The sequence below is a fragment of the Salmo salar genome, chromosome 12 (genome assembly GCF_965601325.2).
Source record: "Salmo salar chromosome 12, fSalSal1, whole genome shotgun sequence".
In the NCBI taxonomy this organism is placed as follows: Eukaryota; Metazoa; Chordata; class Actinopteri; order Salmoniformes; family Salmonidae; genus Salmo; species Salmo salar.
In genome coordinates this window covers 9704345-9724170 of record NC_138302.1, presented here as the reverse complement: position 1 = coordinate 9724170, position 19826 = coordinate 9704345, and the positions used below count along the sequence as shown (strand labels likewise).

The following is a 19826-nucleotide window of genomic DNA, read 5'->3' as shown; positions in this document are numbered from 1 at the left end:
CCCTAGTGACATTCATTAAAATATCATTGATTCGTTATTCTAGGGAAAGGAGCAGGTTTTTAATGGGTATTTATTCAATCATCACATTAATTGCGCATACACGTCAGTGAGTGGTATTGCATGTGTTGGCTACAACGCACTGGGTTTATTATTGGCACCACCAGAACTTTGACAAATATGATAAAATGTGAAGGAATTTAACATATTTAAATGATTGAGATGTATACAAAAAAATTATAGAATAATTACAGAATCTCAAATCTGACTGTAATTCAACGGAATGTTCGTGGTCAGTAGATGGGTTGGTTGATAAGCAACTACCAATGAGGGCTCAACAGGTTTATATTGTTAACAAAATGTAAACTATATTTTTATTCTCCAAATGTTCATTGAAAACCAATACATTTGCACAATGAGCACTTGTTCAAATCGCTCAAATACATCGTTACAGTTGTTGGTTAGCATAGCTAGTGAATTTTAGCCATATTAGCGTAGATGAGACATCAGTCAAAACAAGACATGGTATCGAGAACAAAATTAAACTATGGCAGCTTCTTGTCATTGTTGCTTGCTATATGACGTTCAGAATCATAACAACACATGGACTTCTGCCCCATGACTTGCGCGCATCATTTTCGTGACTATCAAATTTTATTAGTCACATGCGCCGAATACAACAGGTGTAGACTTTACAGTGAAATGCTTACTTACAATGCCGTTAAAAAAATAAAAGACAACCTTTCTATACACACGAAAGTATGTGGACACCCCTTCAAATTAGTGGATCCGGCTATTTAAGTCACATCCGTTGCTGACAGGTGTTTAAAATCGAGCACACAGCCATGCAATTTCCATAGACAAAATAATAAAATGGCCTGACTGATGAGCTCAGTGACTTTCAATGTGGCACCGTCAACTAACTGTATGTGCTGTTATTGTGAAGTGGAAACTTCTTGGAGCAAAGACGGTTCAGCCGCAAAGTTGTAGGCCACACAAGCTCACAGAATAGGACTGCAGAGTGCTGAAGTGTGTATAAATCACCTGTCCTCGGTTGCAACACTCACTACCGAGTTCCAAATCGCCTCTGGAAGCCACGTCAGCACAATAAATGTTTGTCGGGAGCTTCATGAAATGGGTTTCCATGGCCGAGCAGCCACAAACAAGCCTAAGATCACCATGCTCAATACCAAGCGTCGGCTGGAGTGGTGTAAAGTTCTCCACCATTGGACTCTGGAGCAGTGGAAGCTCATTCTCTGGAGTGATGAATCACGCTTCATCATCTGGCAGTCCGACGGATGAATCTGGGTTGGGCAGATGCCAGGAGAACGGTACCTGCCCCAATGCATACTGTAGTGCCAACTGTAAAGTTTGGTGGAGAAGGAATAATGGTCTGGGGCTGTTTTTTATACTTTGGGCTAGGCCCCTTAGTTCCAGTGAAGGGAAATCTTAACGCTACAGCATACAATGACATTCTAGACGATTCTGTGCTTCCAACTTTGTGGCAACAATTTGGGGAAGGCCTTTTCCTGTTTCAGCATGACAGTGCCCCCCCGTGCACAAAGTGAGGTCCATACAGAAATGGTTTGTTGAGATCAGTGTGGAAGAATTGACTGGCCTGCACAGAGCCCTGACCTCAACCCCATCGAACACCTTTGGGATGAATTGGAAACAGGCCTAATCGCCCAACATCAGTGCCCGACCTCACTAGTGCTCTTGTGGCTGAATGGAAGCAAGTCCCTGCAGCAATGTTCCAACATCTAGTCGAAAGCCTTCCCAGAAGAGTGGAGGCTGTTATTGCAGCAAAGTTGGGACCGACTCCATATTAATGCCAATGATTTTGGAATGAGATGAGCAGGTGTCCACATACACTACATGACCAAAAGTATGTTTTAGATCAAACTCAAATTATCAACACTAATCATTTTCGTCTCCGACTTTGCTGCCCTCATCTGGTGGAATTTAGAATTACAGTCCGTTCCATTGGTTCTTTGTCTGCAGATCATCACCACAAAGACTATCTGCATCCCAAATGACACCATATTCCCTATGTAGTGCACTAGTTTTGATCAGGGCCTGGTATTTAGGGAATAGGGTACCATTTTAGATGCAGAAAATCCTATGTGGTTGGCTAGTCCTTGTTTTGGTCCATACTATTCATTCAGTGTCTAGAGATGGTCAGCACAAAGAGGAATCTATCCTAATGTGAAAGGCTAGTCCTCGTTTTCCTCCACCCTGCTAGCATCAACTCCTCCTCTTCATCACTGATACTAATAGAATCCTCTTCACTCTTCACCCCTGCAGCCAGGTTTTCCCCTGTCCCAGTCCCAGGGTTTGGTAGTGAGCTGCTGTGACTTTTCCTCTGATGGGCTCGGAGGTTCTGGGATCGAACGTAGCTCTTCCCACACACCTCACAGCTGTAGGGTCTCTCTCCAGTGTGGGTCCTGAATCAATCAAAACATCAATTCATGAATGAATGTGTATCACAATTGTATTTAATAAAGCCCTTTTAACATCAGTTGTTGTCCCAACGTGCTTTACCTGAAGTGAGCGACGAGGGCCGTAGCTTTGGAGAAGCTCCTCCAACAGACGGAACAGTCGTGTTTCTCCTCGCTGTAATAATAATAAATGCACTTTATGTGTAGACAACTTTTTATTACGCACAGAAATCACAAAGGTTACGTTTACACAGGCAGCCTAATTCTGATCTTTTGCCCAATTATTTGACAAACAAGCTGGGCCCGTATTCACAACACCTCTCAGAGTAGGAGTACTGATCTCGGATCAGTTTAGCCTTTTAGATCATAATGAATAAGACTATATGGACAGGTCCTAGATCAGCACTTCTACCCTGAGACGTTTTGTCGACCAGATCTCTTGTGCATCATCAACAGCGGTAGAAATGTATTTTAAAAAAAGGGCTAAAACCTATTTATCCCCCAAATATGTGTATGACTAATACTACAAGATAGGCAGACTAAAAAGGATCCAGCAAAGACTAAACAGCAGAACATCTAAACTTAACATAGAACCAACCTGTGTGTTCGCTCGTGTTCTCTCAGTCGCCCTATCTGGGTGTAGCTCCTCCCACACACAGAGCAGGAGTAAGGTTTTTCTCCGGTGTGCGTCAGCAGGTGTCTCTTCATAGCTCCTGAGTGAGCGAACCTCTTCCCACAGTCGGGGCAAGGGTAAGGTTTTTCTCTCGTGTGCACTTTCTGGTGGTCGCGGAGGGCTGTTCTTTCACGGAACTGTTTCCCACACACGTAGCAAGGGTATGGCTTCTCTCCTGTGTGGATCTTCATGTGTTTTTGTAGAGCTGATAGCTTCTTACAGTCTCTTCCACATTCTGGGCAGCAGTGGGACTTCCTGGCTTCGCTGTCGGATCTGTGTTCGGGACTCTCTCCTGTCAAGTCAGATTTACAGTATTTGGGCTGCGTCCCAATTGGCACCCTATTCCCTTGGTGGTGCACTAGGGCCCATAGGGCTGTGGTCAAAAGTAGCACATTGCAAAGGGAATAGGGTGCCATTTGGAACACAACCTCAAAGTGAATTCTAAATGGTTCACAACAACCTATCAATGAAAAGGAATCAAAGAATGTCATGTGGAATTCCATATTAGAACTCATCATTTAATAGGCACTCAGTGGAGACAACAACCTGAGTGTCTCTTCTGGTGTCGCCGTAGGTTAGAGATGTTGGCAAAGTCTTTCCCACATCTAAAGCAGTGGTGAGACTTGGTCTTTGTGTTGTTGTGATTCTCCTGGTGTTGTTCAGGTTCTCCTGATGCAGAGGGACTCTCCTCGCTGTCAGAAGGACGGCTGACACTCTGTCCTGTGTTGATGAAACAGTATGGGGTTAGATAATGAGTGAACCATCAAAATTCTAACTGTCAACATTCTATCACTTACTGATACGATGACGATCCCAACCAATTTCTTCTCCGTCTGAATTGATCAGACCACCAATTTCCTCTTCTTCCATACCATAACCATCTTCTTCATCTTCATCTTGGTTCTCAAACTTTTCAGAAACTGACTTCCGGCCCTGCAATGCTGAAGATCCAGAAAGTATTTGATCCCCTGCTGATTTTGTACGTTTGCCCACTGATAAAGAAAGGATCAGTCTATACTTTTAATGGTAGGTTTATTTGAACAGTGAGAGACAGAATAACAGCAAAAATATCCAGAAAAACGCATGTCAAAAATGTTATAAATTGATTTGCATTTTAATGAGGGAAATAAGTATTTGACCCCCTCTCAATCAGAAAGATTTCTGGCTCCCAGGTGTCTTTTATACAGGTAACGAGCTGAGATTAGGAGCACACTCTTAAAGGGAGTGCTCCTAATCTCAGCTTGTTACCTGTATAAAAGACACCTGTCCACAGAAGCAATCAATCAATCAGATTTCAAACTCTCCACCATGGCCAAGACCAAAGAGCTCTCCAAGGATGTCAGGGACAATATGGTAGACCTACACAAGGCTGGAATGGGCTACAAGACCATCGCCAAGCAGCTTGGTGAGAAGGTGACAACAGTTGGTGAGATTATTCGTAAATGGAAGAAACACAAAAGAACTGTCAATATCCCTCGGCCTGGGGCTCCATGCAAGATCTCACCTCGTGGAGTTGCAATGATCATGAGAACGGTGAGGAATCAACCCAGAACTACACGGGAGGATTTTGTCAATGATCTCAAGGCAGCTGGGACCATAGTCACCAAGAAAACAATTGGTAACACACTACGCCGTGAAGGACTGAAATCAGGCAGCGCCCACAAGGTCCCCCTGCTCAAGAAAGCAGATATACATGCCCGTCTGAAGTTTGCCAATGAACATCTGAATGATTCAGAGGACAACTGGGTGAAAGTGTTATGGTCAGATGAGACCAAAATGGAGCTCTTTGGCATCAACTCAACTCGCCGTGTTTGGAGGAGGAGGAATGCTGCCTATGACCCCAAGAACACCATCCCCACCGTCAAACATGGAGGTGGAAACATTATGCTTTGGGGGTGTTTTTATGCTAAGGGGACGGGACAACTTCACCGCATCAAAGGGACGATGGACGGGGCCATGTACCGTCAAATCTTGGGTGAGAACCTCCTTCCCTCAGCCAGAGCATTGAAAATGGGTCGCGGATGGGTATTCCAGCATGACAATGACCCAAAACACACGGCCAAGGCAACAAAGGAGTGGCTCAAGAAGAAGCACATTAAGGTCCTGGAGTGGCCTAGCCAGTCTCCAGACCTTAATCCCATAGACAATCTGTGGAGGGAGCTGAAGGTTCGAGTTGCCAAACTTCAGCCTCGAAACCTTAATGACTTGGAGAAGATCTGCAAAGAGGAGTGGGACAAAATCCCTCCTGAGATGTGTACAAACCTGGTGGCCAACTACAAGAAACGTCTGACCTCTGTGATTGCCAACAAGGGTTTTGCCACCAAGTACTAAGTCATGTTTTGCAGAGGGGTCAAATACTTATTTCCCTCATTAAAATGCAAATCATTTTATAACATTTTTGACATGCGTTTTTCTGGATTTTTGTTGTTGTTATTCTGTCTCTCACCGTTCAAATAAACCTACCCTTAAAATAATAGACTGATCATTTCTTTCTAAGTGGGCAAACGTACAAAGTCAGCAGGGGATCAAATATTTTTTTCCCCCACTGTATGTAGGATTCAGCCTATACAACAACAACCATCTGGTTCACTATGTAGGATTCAGCCTATACATCAACAACCATCTGGTTCACTATGTAGGATTCAGCCTATACATCAACAACCATCTGGTTCACTATGTAGGATTCAGCCAATACATCAACAACCATCTGGTTCACTATGTAGGATACAGCCTATACATCAACAACCATCTAGTTCACTATGTAGGATTCAGCCTATACATCAACAACCATCTGGTTCACTATGTAGGATTCAGCCTATACATCAACAACCATCTGGTTCACTATGTAGGATTCAGCCTATACATCAACAACCATCTGGTTCACTATGTAGGATTCAGCCAATACATCAACAACCATCTGGTTCACTATGTAGGATTCAGCCTATACATCAACAACCATCTGGTTCACTATGTAGGATTCAGCCAATACATCAACAACCATCTGGTTCACTATGTAGGATTCAGCCTATACATCAACAACCATCTGGTTCACTATGTAGGATTCAGCCTATACATCAACAACCATCTGGTTCACTATGTAGGATTCAGCCTATACATCAACAACCACCTGGTTCACTATGTAGGATTCAGCCAATACATCAACAACCATCTGGTTCACTATGTAGGATTCAGCCTATACATCAACAACCATCTGGTTCACTATGTAGGATTCAGCCTATACATCAACAACCATCTGGTTCACTATGTAGGATTCAGCCTATACATCAACAACCATACATCAACCTATACATCAACAACCACCTGGTTCACTATGTAGGATTCAGCCAATACATCAACAACCATCTGGTTCACTATGTAGGATTCAGCCTATACATCAACAACCATCTGGTTCACTATGTAGGATTCAGCCTATACATCAACAACCATCTGGTTCACTATGTAGGATTCAGCCTATACATCAACAACCATCTGGTTCACTATGTAGGATTCAGCCTATACATCAACAACCATCTGGTTCACTATGTAGGATTCAGCCTATACATCAACAACCACCTGGTTCAATATGTAGGATTCAGCCTATACATCAACAACCATCTGGTTCACTATGTAGGATTCAGCCTATACATCAACAACCACCTGGTTCACTATGTAGGATTCAGCCTATACATCAACAACCATCTGGTTCACTATGTAGGATTCAGCCTATACATCAACAACCATCTGGTTCACTATGTAGGATTCAGCCTATACATCAACAACCATCTGGTTCACTATGTAGGATTCAGCCTATACATCAACAACCACCTGGTTCACTATGTAGGATTCAGCCTATACATCAACAACCATCTGGTTCACTATGTAGGATTCAGCCAATACATCAACAACCACCTGGTTCACTATGTAGGATTCAGCCAATACATCAACAACCACCTGGTTCACTATGTAGGATTCAGCCAATACATCAACAACCACCTGGTTCACTATGTAGGATTCAGCCAATACATCAACAACCACCTGGTTCACTATGTAGGATTCAGCCAATACATCAACAACCATCTGGTTCACTATGTAGGATTCAGCCTATACATCAACAACCATCTGGTTCACTATGTAGGATTCAGCCTATACATCAACAACCATCTGGTTCACTATGTAGGATTCAGCCAATACATCAACAACCACCTGGTTCACTATGTAGGATTCAGCCAATACATCAACAACCACCTGGTTCACTATGTAGGATTCAGCCAATACATCAACAACCACCTGGTTCACTATGTAGGATTCAGCCAATACATCAACAACCACCTGGTTCACTATGTAGGATTCAGCCTATACATCAACAACCATCTGGTTCACTATGTAGGATTCAGCCAATACATCAACAACCACCTGGTTCACTATGTAGGATTCAGCCAATACATCAACAACCACCTGGTTCACTATGTAGGATTCAGCCAATACATCAACAACCACCTGGTTCACTATGTAGGATTCAGCCAATACATCAACAACCACCTGGTTCACTATGTAGGATTCAGCCAATACATCAACAACCACCTGGTTCACTATGTAGGATTCAGCCAATACATCAACAACCACCTGGTTCACTATGTAGGATTCAGCCAATACATCAACAACCACCTGGTTCACTATGTAGGATTCAGCCTATACATCAACAACCATCTGGTTCACTATGTAGGATTCAGCCTATACATCAACAACCATCTGGTTCACTATGTAGGATTCAGCCTATACAACAACAACCATCTGGTTCACTATGTAGGATTCAGCCAATACATCAACAACCATCTGGTTCACTATGTAGGATTCAGCCTATACATCAACAACCATCTGGTTCACTATGTAGGATTCAGCCAATACATCAACAACCATCTGGTTCACTATGTAGGATTCAGCCTATACATCAACAACCATCTGGTTCACTATGTAGGATTCAGCCTATACATCAACAACCATCTGGTTCACTATGTAGGATTCAGCCTATACATCAACAACCACCTGGTTCACTATGTAGGATTCAGCCAATACATCAACAACCATCTGGTTCACTATGTAGGATTCAGCCTATACATCAACAACCATCTGGTTCACTATGTAGGATTCAGCCTATACATCAACAACCATCTGGTTCACTATGTAGGATTCAGCCTATACATCAACAACCATACATCAACCTATACATCAACAACCACCTGGTTCACTATGTAGGATTCAGCCAATACATCAACAACCATCTGGTTCACTATGTAGGATTCAGCCTATACATCAACAACCATCTGGTTCACTATGTAGGATTCAGCCTATACATCAACAACCATCTGGTTCACTATGTAGGATTCAGCCTATACATCAATAACCATCTGGTTCACTATGTAGGATTCAGCCTATACATCAACAACCATCTGGTTCACTATGTAGGATTCAGCCTATACATCAACAACCACCTGGTTCACTATGTAGGATTCAGCCTATACATCAACAACCATCTGGTTCACTATGTAGGATTCAGCCTATACATCAACAACCACCTGGTTCACTATGTAGGATTCAGCCTATACATCAACAACCATCTGGTTCACTATGTAGGATTCAGCCTATACATCAACAACCATCTGGTTCACTATGTAGGATTCAGCCAATACATCAACAACCACCTGGTTCACTATGTAGGATTCAGCCAATACATCAACAACCACCTGGTTCACTATGTAGGATTCAGCCAATACATCAACAACCACCTGGTTCACTATGTAGGATTCAGCCAATACATCAACAACCACCTGGTTCACTATGTAGGATTCAGCCAATACATCAACAACCATCTGGTTCACTATGTAGGATTCAGCCTATACATCAACAACCATCTGGTTCACTATGTAGGATTCAGCCTATACATCAACAACCACCTGGTTCACTATGTAGGATTCAGCCAATACATCAACAACCACCTGGTTCACTATGTAGGATTCAGCCAATACATCAACAACCACCTGGTTCACTATGTAGGATTCAGCCAATACATCAACAACCACCTGGTTCACTATGTAGGATTCAGCCAATACATCAACAACCACCTGGTTCACTATGTAGGATTCAGCCAATACATCAACAACCACCTGGTTCACTATGTAGGATTCAGCCAATACATCAACAACCACCTGGTTCACTATGTAGGATTCAGCCTATACATCAACAACCATCTGGTTCACTATGTAGGATTCAGCCTATACATCAACAACCATCTGGTTCACTATGTAGGATTCAGCCTATACATCAACAACCATCTGGTTCACTATGTAGGATTCAGCCTATACATCAACAACCATCTGGTTCACTATGTAGGATTCAGCCTATACATCAACAACCATCTGGTTCACTATGTAGGATTCAGCCTATACATCAACAACCATCTGGTTCACTATGTAGGATTCAGCCTATACATCAACAACCATCTGGTTCACTATGTAGGATTCAGCCTATACATCAACAACCATCTGGTTCACTATGTAGGATTCAGCCTATACATCAACAACCATCTGGTTCACTATGTAGGATTCAGCCTATACAACAACAACCATCTGGTTCACTATGTAGGATTCAGCCTATACATCAACAACCACCTGGTTCACTATGTAGGATTCAGCCTATACATCAACAACCATCTGGTTCACTATGTAGGATTCAGCCAATACATCAACAACCACCTGGTTCACTATGTAGGATTCAGCCAATACATCAACAACCACCTGGTTCACTATGTAGGATTCAGCCAATACATCAACAACCACCTGGTTCACTATGTAGGATTCAGCCAATACATCAACAACCACCTGGTTCACTATGTAGGATTCAGCCAATACATCAACAACCATCTGGTTCACTATGTAGGATTCAGCCTATACATCAACAACCATCTGGTTCACTATGTAGGATTCAGCCTATACATCAACAACCATCTGGTTCACTATGTAGGATTCAGCCAATACATCAACAACCACCTGGTTCACTATGTAGGATTCAGCCAATACATCAACAACCACCTGGTTCACTATGTAGGATTCAGCCAATACATCAACAACCACCTGGTTCACTATGTAGGATTCAGCCAATACATCAACAACCACCTGGTTCACTATGTAGGATTCAGCCAATACATCAACAACCACCTGGTTCACTATGTAGGATTCAGCCAATACATCAACAACCACCTGGTTCACTATGTAGGATTCAGCCTATACATCAACAACCATCTGGTTCACTATGTAGGATTCAGCCTATACATCAACAACCATCTGGTTCACTATGTAGGATTCAGCCTATACATCAACAACCATCTGGTTCACTATGTAGGATTCAGCCTATACATCAACAACCATCTGGTTCACTATGTAGGATTCAGCCTATACATCAACAACCACCTGGTTCACTATGTAGGATTCAGCCTATACATCAACAACCATCTGGTTCACTATGTAGGATTCAGCCTATACATCAACAACCATCTGGTTCACTATGTAGGATTCAGCCTATACATCAACAACCATCTGGTTCACTATGTAGGATTCAGCCAATACATCAACAACCATCTGGTTCACTATGTAGGATTCAGCCAATACATCAACAACCATCTGGTTCACTATGTAGGATTCAGCCTATACATCAACAACCATCTGGTTCACTATGTAGGATTCAGCCTATACATCAACAACCATCTGGTTCACTATGTAGGATTCAGCCTATACAACAACAACCATCTGGTTCACTATGTAGGATTCAGCCAATACATCAACAACCACCTGGTTCACTATGTAGGATTCAGCCAATACATCAACAACCATCTGGTTCACTATGTAGGATTCAGCCTATACATCAACAACCACCTGGTTCACTATGTAGGATTCAGCCTATACATCAACAACCATCTGGTTCACTATGTAGGATTCAGCCTATACATCAACAACCATCTGGTTCACTATGTAGGATTCAGCCTATACATCAACAACCACCTGGTTCACTATGTAGGATTCAGCCAATACATCAACAACCACCTGGTTCACTATGTAGGATTCAGCCTATACATCAACAACCACCTGGTTCACTATGTAGGATTCAGCCAATACATCAACAACCATCTGGTTCACTATGTAGGATTCAGCCTATACATCAACAACCATCTGGTTCACTATGTAGGATTCAGCCTATACATCAACAACCATCTGGTTCACTATGTAGGATTCAGCCTATACATCAACAACCATCTGGTTCACTATGTAGGATTCAGCCTATACAACAACAACCATCTGGTTCACTATGTAGGATTCAGCCTATACATCAACAACCACCTGGTTCACTATGTAGGATTCAGCCTATACATCAACAACCATCTGGTTCACTATGTAGGATTCAGCCAATACATCAACAACCACCTGGTTCACTATGTAGGATTCAGCCTATACATCAACAACCATCTGGTGCCATTGTTCTTCTCTAATTCTGTTTGTTTTTTGTCACCAATAATCTTTTACTTACTGAGGTAATCCCAATTAACTTCTTCTCCTTCGGAATTTATCAAACCACCAACTTCCTCCTCCTCTTCTTTACTATCGATATATAAGGTAGATGTTTGACTGCAGCCTTCACCGTGGCCTTGGTCAGGACCCAGAGAGCTTTTATCTTTGACGACGGTTCCCTAAATGGCAGAGGAGTCACACAGTACGTTGAGTTAAGAGACTGTTTAGTTACATTTTTTTATTCCATCCTACTCTGATGAAATACGTGTATTTTTAAGCAATAAGGCACGAGGGGGTATAGCCGCGGTATATTGGCCATACACCAGAAACCTCCAAGGTGCCTTATTGCTATTATAAACTGGTTACCAACGTAATTAGAGACAAAAAAATGTCATGTTTTGTCATACCTGTGGTATACGGTCTGATATACCACTGCTGTCAGCCAATCAGCATTCAGGGCTCGAACCACCCAGTTTATAAAAGGCTTTATCCTCTGGCATTTCTTTGTACTTTTGAACTGTACAAATGTTGTAGCCAAAAATCAATCACAATCAATAAATGAATCCTGTTAGTGACGTCCTATTCCCCCATCTGGTTTGGATAGCCCACAGGTATAGTCTGATGATTTACCTGAGCATCCCCACCAGCGGTCTGACATCCTCCAGTAACAGCATCAGACCCCTCTCCAGTGTGGGACGACCTCAGGAGCCGACCCCTCTTCACAGTAACAGCAGCAGACCCCTCTCCAGTGTGGGACGACCTCAGGAGCCGACCCCTCTTCACAGTAACAGCAGCAGACCCCTCTCCAGTGTGGGACGACCTCAGGAGCCGACCCCTCTTCATGTTAGCAGACCCATTATCTCCAGTGTGGGACTGTCTGTGTTTCCTCAGGTTTGCTGTTGAGTTGAAGCTCTCCCCACAGACAGAGCACTGGTAAGGTCTCTCCCCGGTGTGCATCCTGCGATGGACCTGTCAAGTCAGAATTTAATTAAAACGCATATTAGACGGGTCACAACTCACTTTACATCATTAAAGGGATAAAAAGAATTTAGGGAAAAGGGAATGTGGAGATAACTAGTGAACTATGTCGGTTGACATAATCCGCTTCTACCCTCCGTTCTATTAGCGAACGTGTAATCACTGGAGAACAAACTGGATGAGCTCCATTTCGAGACTATCATATCAACGGGACCTGAAGAACTGGAATATCCTATGTTTCTCAGAGTCGTGGCTGAACAAAAGACATGGATTATATACACATCTAGCTGGTTTTTCTATGCATCAGCAGGACAGAACGGCAGCGTCAGGTAAGCTCAAAGGGGGAGGTGTATGTCTCTTAACAACAGCTGGTTGCTCAATCTCTAAAATGAAGGTTCTGCTCACCCGAGTTAGAATACCTCATGATAAGCTGTAGACCACACTATTTACCAATATAGGACCATAAACAAGAAAATTAAAACACTCATCCAGAGGCGGCGCTCCTAGTGGCCGGTGATTTTAAATGCAGGCAAACTGAAATCTGTTTTACCTCATTTCTACCATCACCTTTACTCCACACACAGAAACGCATACAAATATCTCCCTCGCCCTCCATTTGGCAAATCTGACCATAACTCTATCCTCCTGATTCCTGCTTACAAGCAAAAACTCAAACAGGAAGTTCCAGTAATGCACTCAATACGGAAGTGGTCCGATGAAGCGGATGCTAAGCTACAGGACTGTTTCTCTTCAGCACAGACTGGAATATGTTCCAGGATTGAGGAGTTTACCACATCAGTCACCAGCTTCATTAATAAGTGCATCGACGACATCGTCCCCACAGTGACGGTACGTAGATATCCCAACCAGAAGCCATGGATTACAGGCAACATCCGCACTGAGCTAAAGGCTAGAGCTGTCGCTTTCAAGGAGCGGGAGTCTAATCCGGAAGCTTATAAGACATTTTGCTACGCCCTCCGATGAACCATCAAAAAGGCAAAGCATCAATACAGGATCGAATCCTCATACATTGGCTCTGACACACGTCGGATGTGGCAGGGCTTGCAAACTATCACAGATTACAAAGGGAAACCTAGCCGAGAGCTGCCCAGTGACGCGAGCCTACCAGACGAGCTAAAAGTCAAGCAACAGTGAACCTTGTATGGGAGCACCGGCTGTTCCAGACGACTCTGTGATCACACTCTCTGTAGCCGATGTGAGGAAGACCATTAAACAGGTTAACATTTACTATGGCCACAGGGCCAGACAGATTACCAGGATGCATACTCAGAGCATACGCTGACCAGCTGGCAAGTGTCTTCACTAACATTTTCAATCTCTCCCTGAGCCAGTCAGTAATATCTACATGTTTCAAGCAGACCACCATAGTCCCTGTGCCCAAGAAGGCCAAGGTGACCTGTCTAAATGACTATCGCCCGTAACACACTTCTGTAGTCGTGAAATGCTTTGAAAGGCTGGTCATGGCTCACATCAACACCATCATCATCCCAGACACCCTGGACCCACTCCAATTCACATTACCGCCCCAACAGATCCACAGATGATGCAATCTCTATTGCACACCACACTATCTTTTCCCATCTGAACACCTATGTAAGAATGCTGTTGATTGACTACAGCTCAACACCATAGTGCCCTCCAAAATCATCACTAAGCAATGGACCCTAGGATTGAACACCTTCTGCAACTGGATACTGGACTTCCTGAAGGGCCGGCCCCAGGTGATGAGGGTAGGCAACAACACATCTGCCACGCTGACCCTCAACACGGGGGCCCCTCAGGGGTGTGTGCTCAGTCCCCTCCTGTATTCCCTGTTCACCCACGACTGCTTGGCCGTGCACGACTCCAACACCATCATTACGTTTGCTGACAACACAACAGTGGTAGGCCTGATCACCGATGACAATGAGGCAGCCTATAGGGAGGAGGTCAGAGACCTGGCAGTGTGGTTCCAGGACAACAACCTCTCCCTCAATGTGAGCAAGATAAAGGCGCTGACAGTGGACTACAGGAAACGGAGGGCTGAGCACTCCCCCATTCACAATCGATGGGGCTGTAGTGGAACAGGTTGAGAGCTTCAAGTTCCTCGGTGTCCACATCACTAAGGCTCTATCATGGTCCAAACACAGAACACATTCGTGAAGAGGGCACGACAACGCCTCTTCCCCCTCAGGAGGCTGAGAAGATTTGGAATGGGTCCTCAGATCCTCAAAAGGTTTTACAGCTGCACCATCGAGAGTATCCTGACTGGTTGCATCACTGCCTGGTATGGCAACTGCTTGGCATCTGACTGCAAGGCACTAGAGGGTAGCGCGTACGGCCCAGTACTTCACTGGCTACAAGCTCCCAGCCATCCAGGACCTCTATACCAGGCGGAAAGCCCTAAACATTGTCAAAGACTCAAGTCATAGACTGCTCTCTGTGCTAATGCACGGCAAGCGGTACCTATGCATCAAGTCTGGAACCAACAGGACCATGAACAGCTTCTACCCCCCAAGCCATAAGACTAATAAATAGTTTGTTACTCTTTATTATCTGTCACTTTATTCCTAGTTATATGTACATATCTACCTCAATTACCTCGTAACCCTGCACATGGACTCGGTATTGGCCAAGTTATCGTTACTCATTGTCTATATAGCCAAGCTATCGTTACTCATTGTGTATATAGTCTACACCTGTTGTCTACACCTGTTGTTTACAAAGCATGTGACAAATAAAATTACATTTGAGTGATAAAAAACAATGTAGGGAAGTGTGGTAATAATGGCTAAAAGACCTTGAGGGAGGACGCGTAGGAGAACCTCATCCCACAGACATCGCAAGATTGAGGTTTCTCTCCTGTATGTGTCCGCTGGTGGTCCTTCAGACGCTCAAATCGAGGGAAACTCCGTCCACACACGGAGCAGGAGTAAGGTTTTTCTCCAGTGTGTACCTTCTGGTGTTTTAACAGGTTCCCTCGCTGGATGAACCTCTTCCCACAGACAGAGCAGTGGTAAGGTTTCTCCCCTGTGTGCGTCAAAAGGTGTCTCTGTAGGGTGATACCCCCTGTGGAGAAACCTCTACCGCACACGGAGCAGCGGAAGGGTTTCTCTCCACTGTGTGTGCGGAGATGTGCAACTAGCTTCGATGGTTTAGGGAACTCCTTTCCACACACCGAGCAGAGGTGAGGCTTCTTGGTTCTGCATCGTTTCTCCTGGATTTGTTGGTGTTGTTCAGGTTCTGCTGATGTAGAGGGAATCTCACCGCTAACAAAGACTGGGACAGGGCTTTTTCCTGTGTGGATAAATGAAGAGGTTAAACAATGGATCTGCCAAATGACATCCTATTCCCGACATAGAACCCTATGGGCAAAAGTGTAGAACAGGTTAAACAAATACTTAGCCGTTATGCTAACACTAGCTGACCGACTAACTAACACAGAGGCTGCGTCCCAAATAGCACCCTATTCCCTAAAGGGCTCTGGTCAAAAGTAGTGCTATGTAGGGAATTGGGTGCCATTTTTGGGATGCATCCTTCAACAATGAAGAGCTCAATCAAAATCGTCATCATTCTGCCTCTTACTAGAAAGAGAAACGTGACCAACTTCCTCTCCGTCGGAATTGATCAAACCACCAACTTCCTCATCCTCTTCTTCTCTCGCCTTCTTCCCCTCCTCTTCTTTCTCCAGTTCTTCAACTATAATTTTCAGTCCCAGAGTTTCACCCAGGGACTCTTTGGGTTTGGGGCTCGATTGGTCACCAGGGTCCTAGAATGGAAATTGAATTAAATATTATTTAAAAAAAACAAGATAGGAATAACAAAGCTCTTGGCCCTAACTACCTATGAAGGTTCCCTAGATGACAGAATATTGACGTCTCCTCTTGAAACACTGTCAGTCATAATTTAAATGGAACCCTATTCCCAAGGCCCAGGCTATTGCGATTTGGGACGTGGCTATAATTGTGTCCCACCTTGCTGCGGTCTCGCTCCACCTGTCCACCATCTCCTGTGTGAGTCTGCTGGTGTTCTCTCAGGAGACCAGGCCGTGAGAAGCTCTTCCCACACACAGAGCAGGGGAATGGTTTCTCTCCTGTGTGAGACCTAAATCAAATCAAACTTTATTTAAAGTGTATTTAAAATCACAACACTTAACAATGAAATATAGGAGATCAAAAAAACAACAGAAGGCAATAAAAGTGATTAATAAAGGAACATCAAATAAAAGAGATGACAAAAATAATAGTGAAATCATCGATTCAAGTCCATACTAACCTCTGGTGATCCCTGAGTCCTGAGGGTGTGAAGAAGCTCTTCCCACACACAGAGCAGCAGTGAAGTCTCTCTGCGGTGTGCTTCAGCTGGTGGGCCCTAAGATAAGATAAAAATAGATAAAAAAAACGACAAGATAAAAATAGATTAAAAAAACTACAAAAACCACTTGACTACTTGAAATGACCCTGTAAACCTTATAATTGATAAATAAAAAGCATAGTTTAGACCTCAGGTTTCTCTGCTGGGTGTAGCTTCTCCCACACTCGGAGCAGCGGTACGGTCTCTCTCCCGTGTGCAACAGTTGGTGTCTCTTCAGGCTGATCAGTTATAAGTTAGTTATATGTAGTTCAAGTTCTATTACACCCACATAGCAGCCAGTCAAAACAAACCAATGAACTCCATGAGCATGCAAATGACATATGCCAAACTAAATACATATATATACTTAAAAAGGACGGACCAGGGTCATATTCACTAGGAACCAAAAGGTTGCACAAGGCCGTAACAGAGAAGGGATGACCTGTTCAATAAGAAGCACTTGTTTTCGTTTCCCTTTGCAAAACATTTTTTGCTATGGCGTGCACTAGAATCTAGGTCTGCACTAATAAATACGACACTGATCTACACTGATAACAACAACACACCTGATCATCTGGGAGAAGGTGTTCCCACAGTCGGGGCAGGAGTAAGGTTTCTCTCCGGTGTGGACGATCTGGTGGAGCGTCAGGCTCCCCTTCTGGGCGAAGCTCTTCCCACACACAGAGCAGGAGTAAGGCTTCTCTCCAGTGTGGATTCTCATATGGACTTGAAGCTTGTATGCAATGGGAAACTCCTTTCCACACACAGGGCAGGGGTGGGCTCTTCTGTGACAGCTGTGTTGCTGTTTATGTTGTTGTTGTTTATGCTCTACGGCTGCAGGGAGACTCTCCTCAGTAGTCTCAGAGTGGTGGTTGTTAGAACTGTCTCCTGTGTGGATGAGGACAATAGTTTGGGTTAAATATACTAAACCATAACTAACAAACTTAACATGAGAACTGAAGGTCAAAGGGTAATGAGTAATTAAAAAAAAAGCTACAATCTGCAGTTGCTACATCCATTTTTGGACTTAATTAAAAAAGGAACTCTATGGCCATTTTTGACCTCAACATTGTTGTCCAGATCACGTTATGAACCTGTAGGACTGTAGATCAAAAGCTAGGTATTATTTTTTGTATCCGGATTTTACCATCAGTGGCATATTTGGGGCTAATCAGGGAGGAGCGAGGTTGATTTCCTGATCTCTACTTGCCTCGCCCCCTCGAATGCGGGGAAAATGTGTACGTTCCTAGTTAAACAGCCTTGAGACTGTAATCCTGAAGATCAACTGGAGAAGACATCCTAAACCAGCGGGGCCAAGAAGACAGATAACAGCAGAGTAAGTGTTTTGCGCTAGCTAATCTTTTTATATTGAAAAACTGACATATAACGTTAGCGCTGTTGAATCGTTAGGTTCTGCTATCGTTACTTAACTTAGAGATCTGCCTAGTTTCTTTACATCTAGAGCTAGCGCATTGAAATAGCCTAGCTGGTAACATAGAGAAAAGTGGTAGCATTGACATAGCCTAGCTGGTAACGTAGAGAAAATTGGTAGCATTGACATAGCCTAGCTGGTTACGTAGAGAAAATTGGTAGCATTGACATAGCCTAGCTGGTAACGTAGAGAAGTGGTAGAAGTGGTAGCATTGACATAGCCTAGCTGGTAACGAAGAGAAAAGTGGTAGCATTGACATAGCCTAGCTGGTAATGTAGAGAAGTGGTAGCATTGACATAGCCTAGCTGGTAACGTAGAGACAATTGGTAGCATTGACATAGAATGCTTTTCTCTACGTTACCTGCTAGGCTAACACTGACTTGAAAATTGCCATATTTGGCTGCTGGGTGTGCTCCCACAATAATATCGAAAAATAGCTGTATTTACTAGTCTCGTATAGCATTCAATAGGCTACAAGCGTGCTATGGTAATCTCCCGACATCTTGTTTATATTTTCGTCGTCATTGTAGACTTAGATCACGTTACCTTGGTATCGGATCCATCTATCTGCTGGGTTTACTAATGTTAGAGAACACACCATCCTAACAACAAATCTGATTCGTCTTTTATTTATTTTTTCCCCCTTTCAGAAAATACCGCCTGCCTACCACAGCCTACTGGTTCTTCCTGGAGTGGATACTTCAAGGAGAAAGACTTGGGGAAAAACAAGAGTGGTTTCACCTGCCATGGTGGTTGGGCGCATTCTCCTGATGGTCAGTACACTATAGAGGCTTTATCCAGGTTGATGAGGAATATCTATCTCCTGATGGTCAGTACACTATAGAGGCTTTATCCAGGTTGATGAGGAATATATATCTCCTGATGGTCACCATAGAGGCTTTATCCAGGTTGATGAGGAATATCTATCTCCTGATGGTCACCATAGAGGCTTTATCCAGGTTGATGAGGAATATCTATCTCCTGATGGTCACCATAGAGGCTTTATCCAGGTTGATGAGGAATATATATCTCCTGATGGTCACCATAGAGGCTTCATCCAGGTTGATGAGGAATATATATCTCCTAATGGTCAGTACAGAGGCTTCATCCAGGTTGATGAGGAATATCTATCTCCTGATGGTCACTATAGAGGCTTTATCCAGGTTGATGAGGAATATATATCTCCTAATGGTCACTAAAGAGGCTTTATCCAGGTTGATGAGGAATATCTATCTCCTGATGGTCAGTACAGAGGCTTCATCCAGGTTGATGAGGAATATATATCTCCTGATGGTCAGTACAGAGGCTTCATCCAGGTTGATGAGGAATATATATCTCCTAATGGTCAGTACAGAGGCTTTATCCAGGTTGATGAGGAATATATATCTCCTAATGGTCAC

General features: G+C 43.6%; 1 protein-coding gene across 1 annotated transcript in view; it reads right to left on the bottom strand.

Moving 5' to 3' along the window:
- Positions 1-53: 53 nt before the first annotated feature.
- The window catches only part of LOC106564094 (uncharacterized), a 31040-nt gene continuing 11267 nt past the window's right edge, over positions 54-19826 (bottom strand). The window contains exons 6-18 of the mRNA XM_045690633.2: positions 17561-17882; positions 17144-17233; positions 16917-17012; positions 16616-16745; positions 16227-16410; positions 15442-15938; positions 12294-12632; positions 11683-11842; positions 3906-4049; positions 3655-3828; positions 3034-3400; positions 2539-2610; positions 54-2441 (exon numbers count right to left, since the gene is read on the bottom strand). Coding sequence (XP_045546589.2) covers positions 2198-2441; positions 2539-2610; positions 3034-3400; positions 3655-3828; positions 3906-4049; positions 11683-11842; positions 12294-12632; positions 15442-15938; positions 16227-16410; positions 16616-16745; positions 16917-17012; positions 17144-17233; positions 17561-17882 — 2819 coding nt within the window. The 3' untranslated portion in view covers positions 54-2197. The remainder of the gene's footprint in view (positions 2442-2538; positions 2611-3033; positions 3401-3654; positions 3829-3905; positions 4050-11682; positions 11843-12293; positions 12633-15441; positions 15939-16226; positions 16411-16615; positions 16746-16916; positions 17013-17143; positions 17234-17560; positions 17883-19826) is intronic.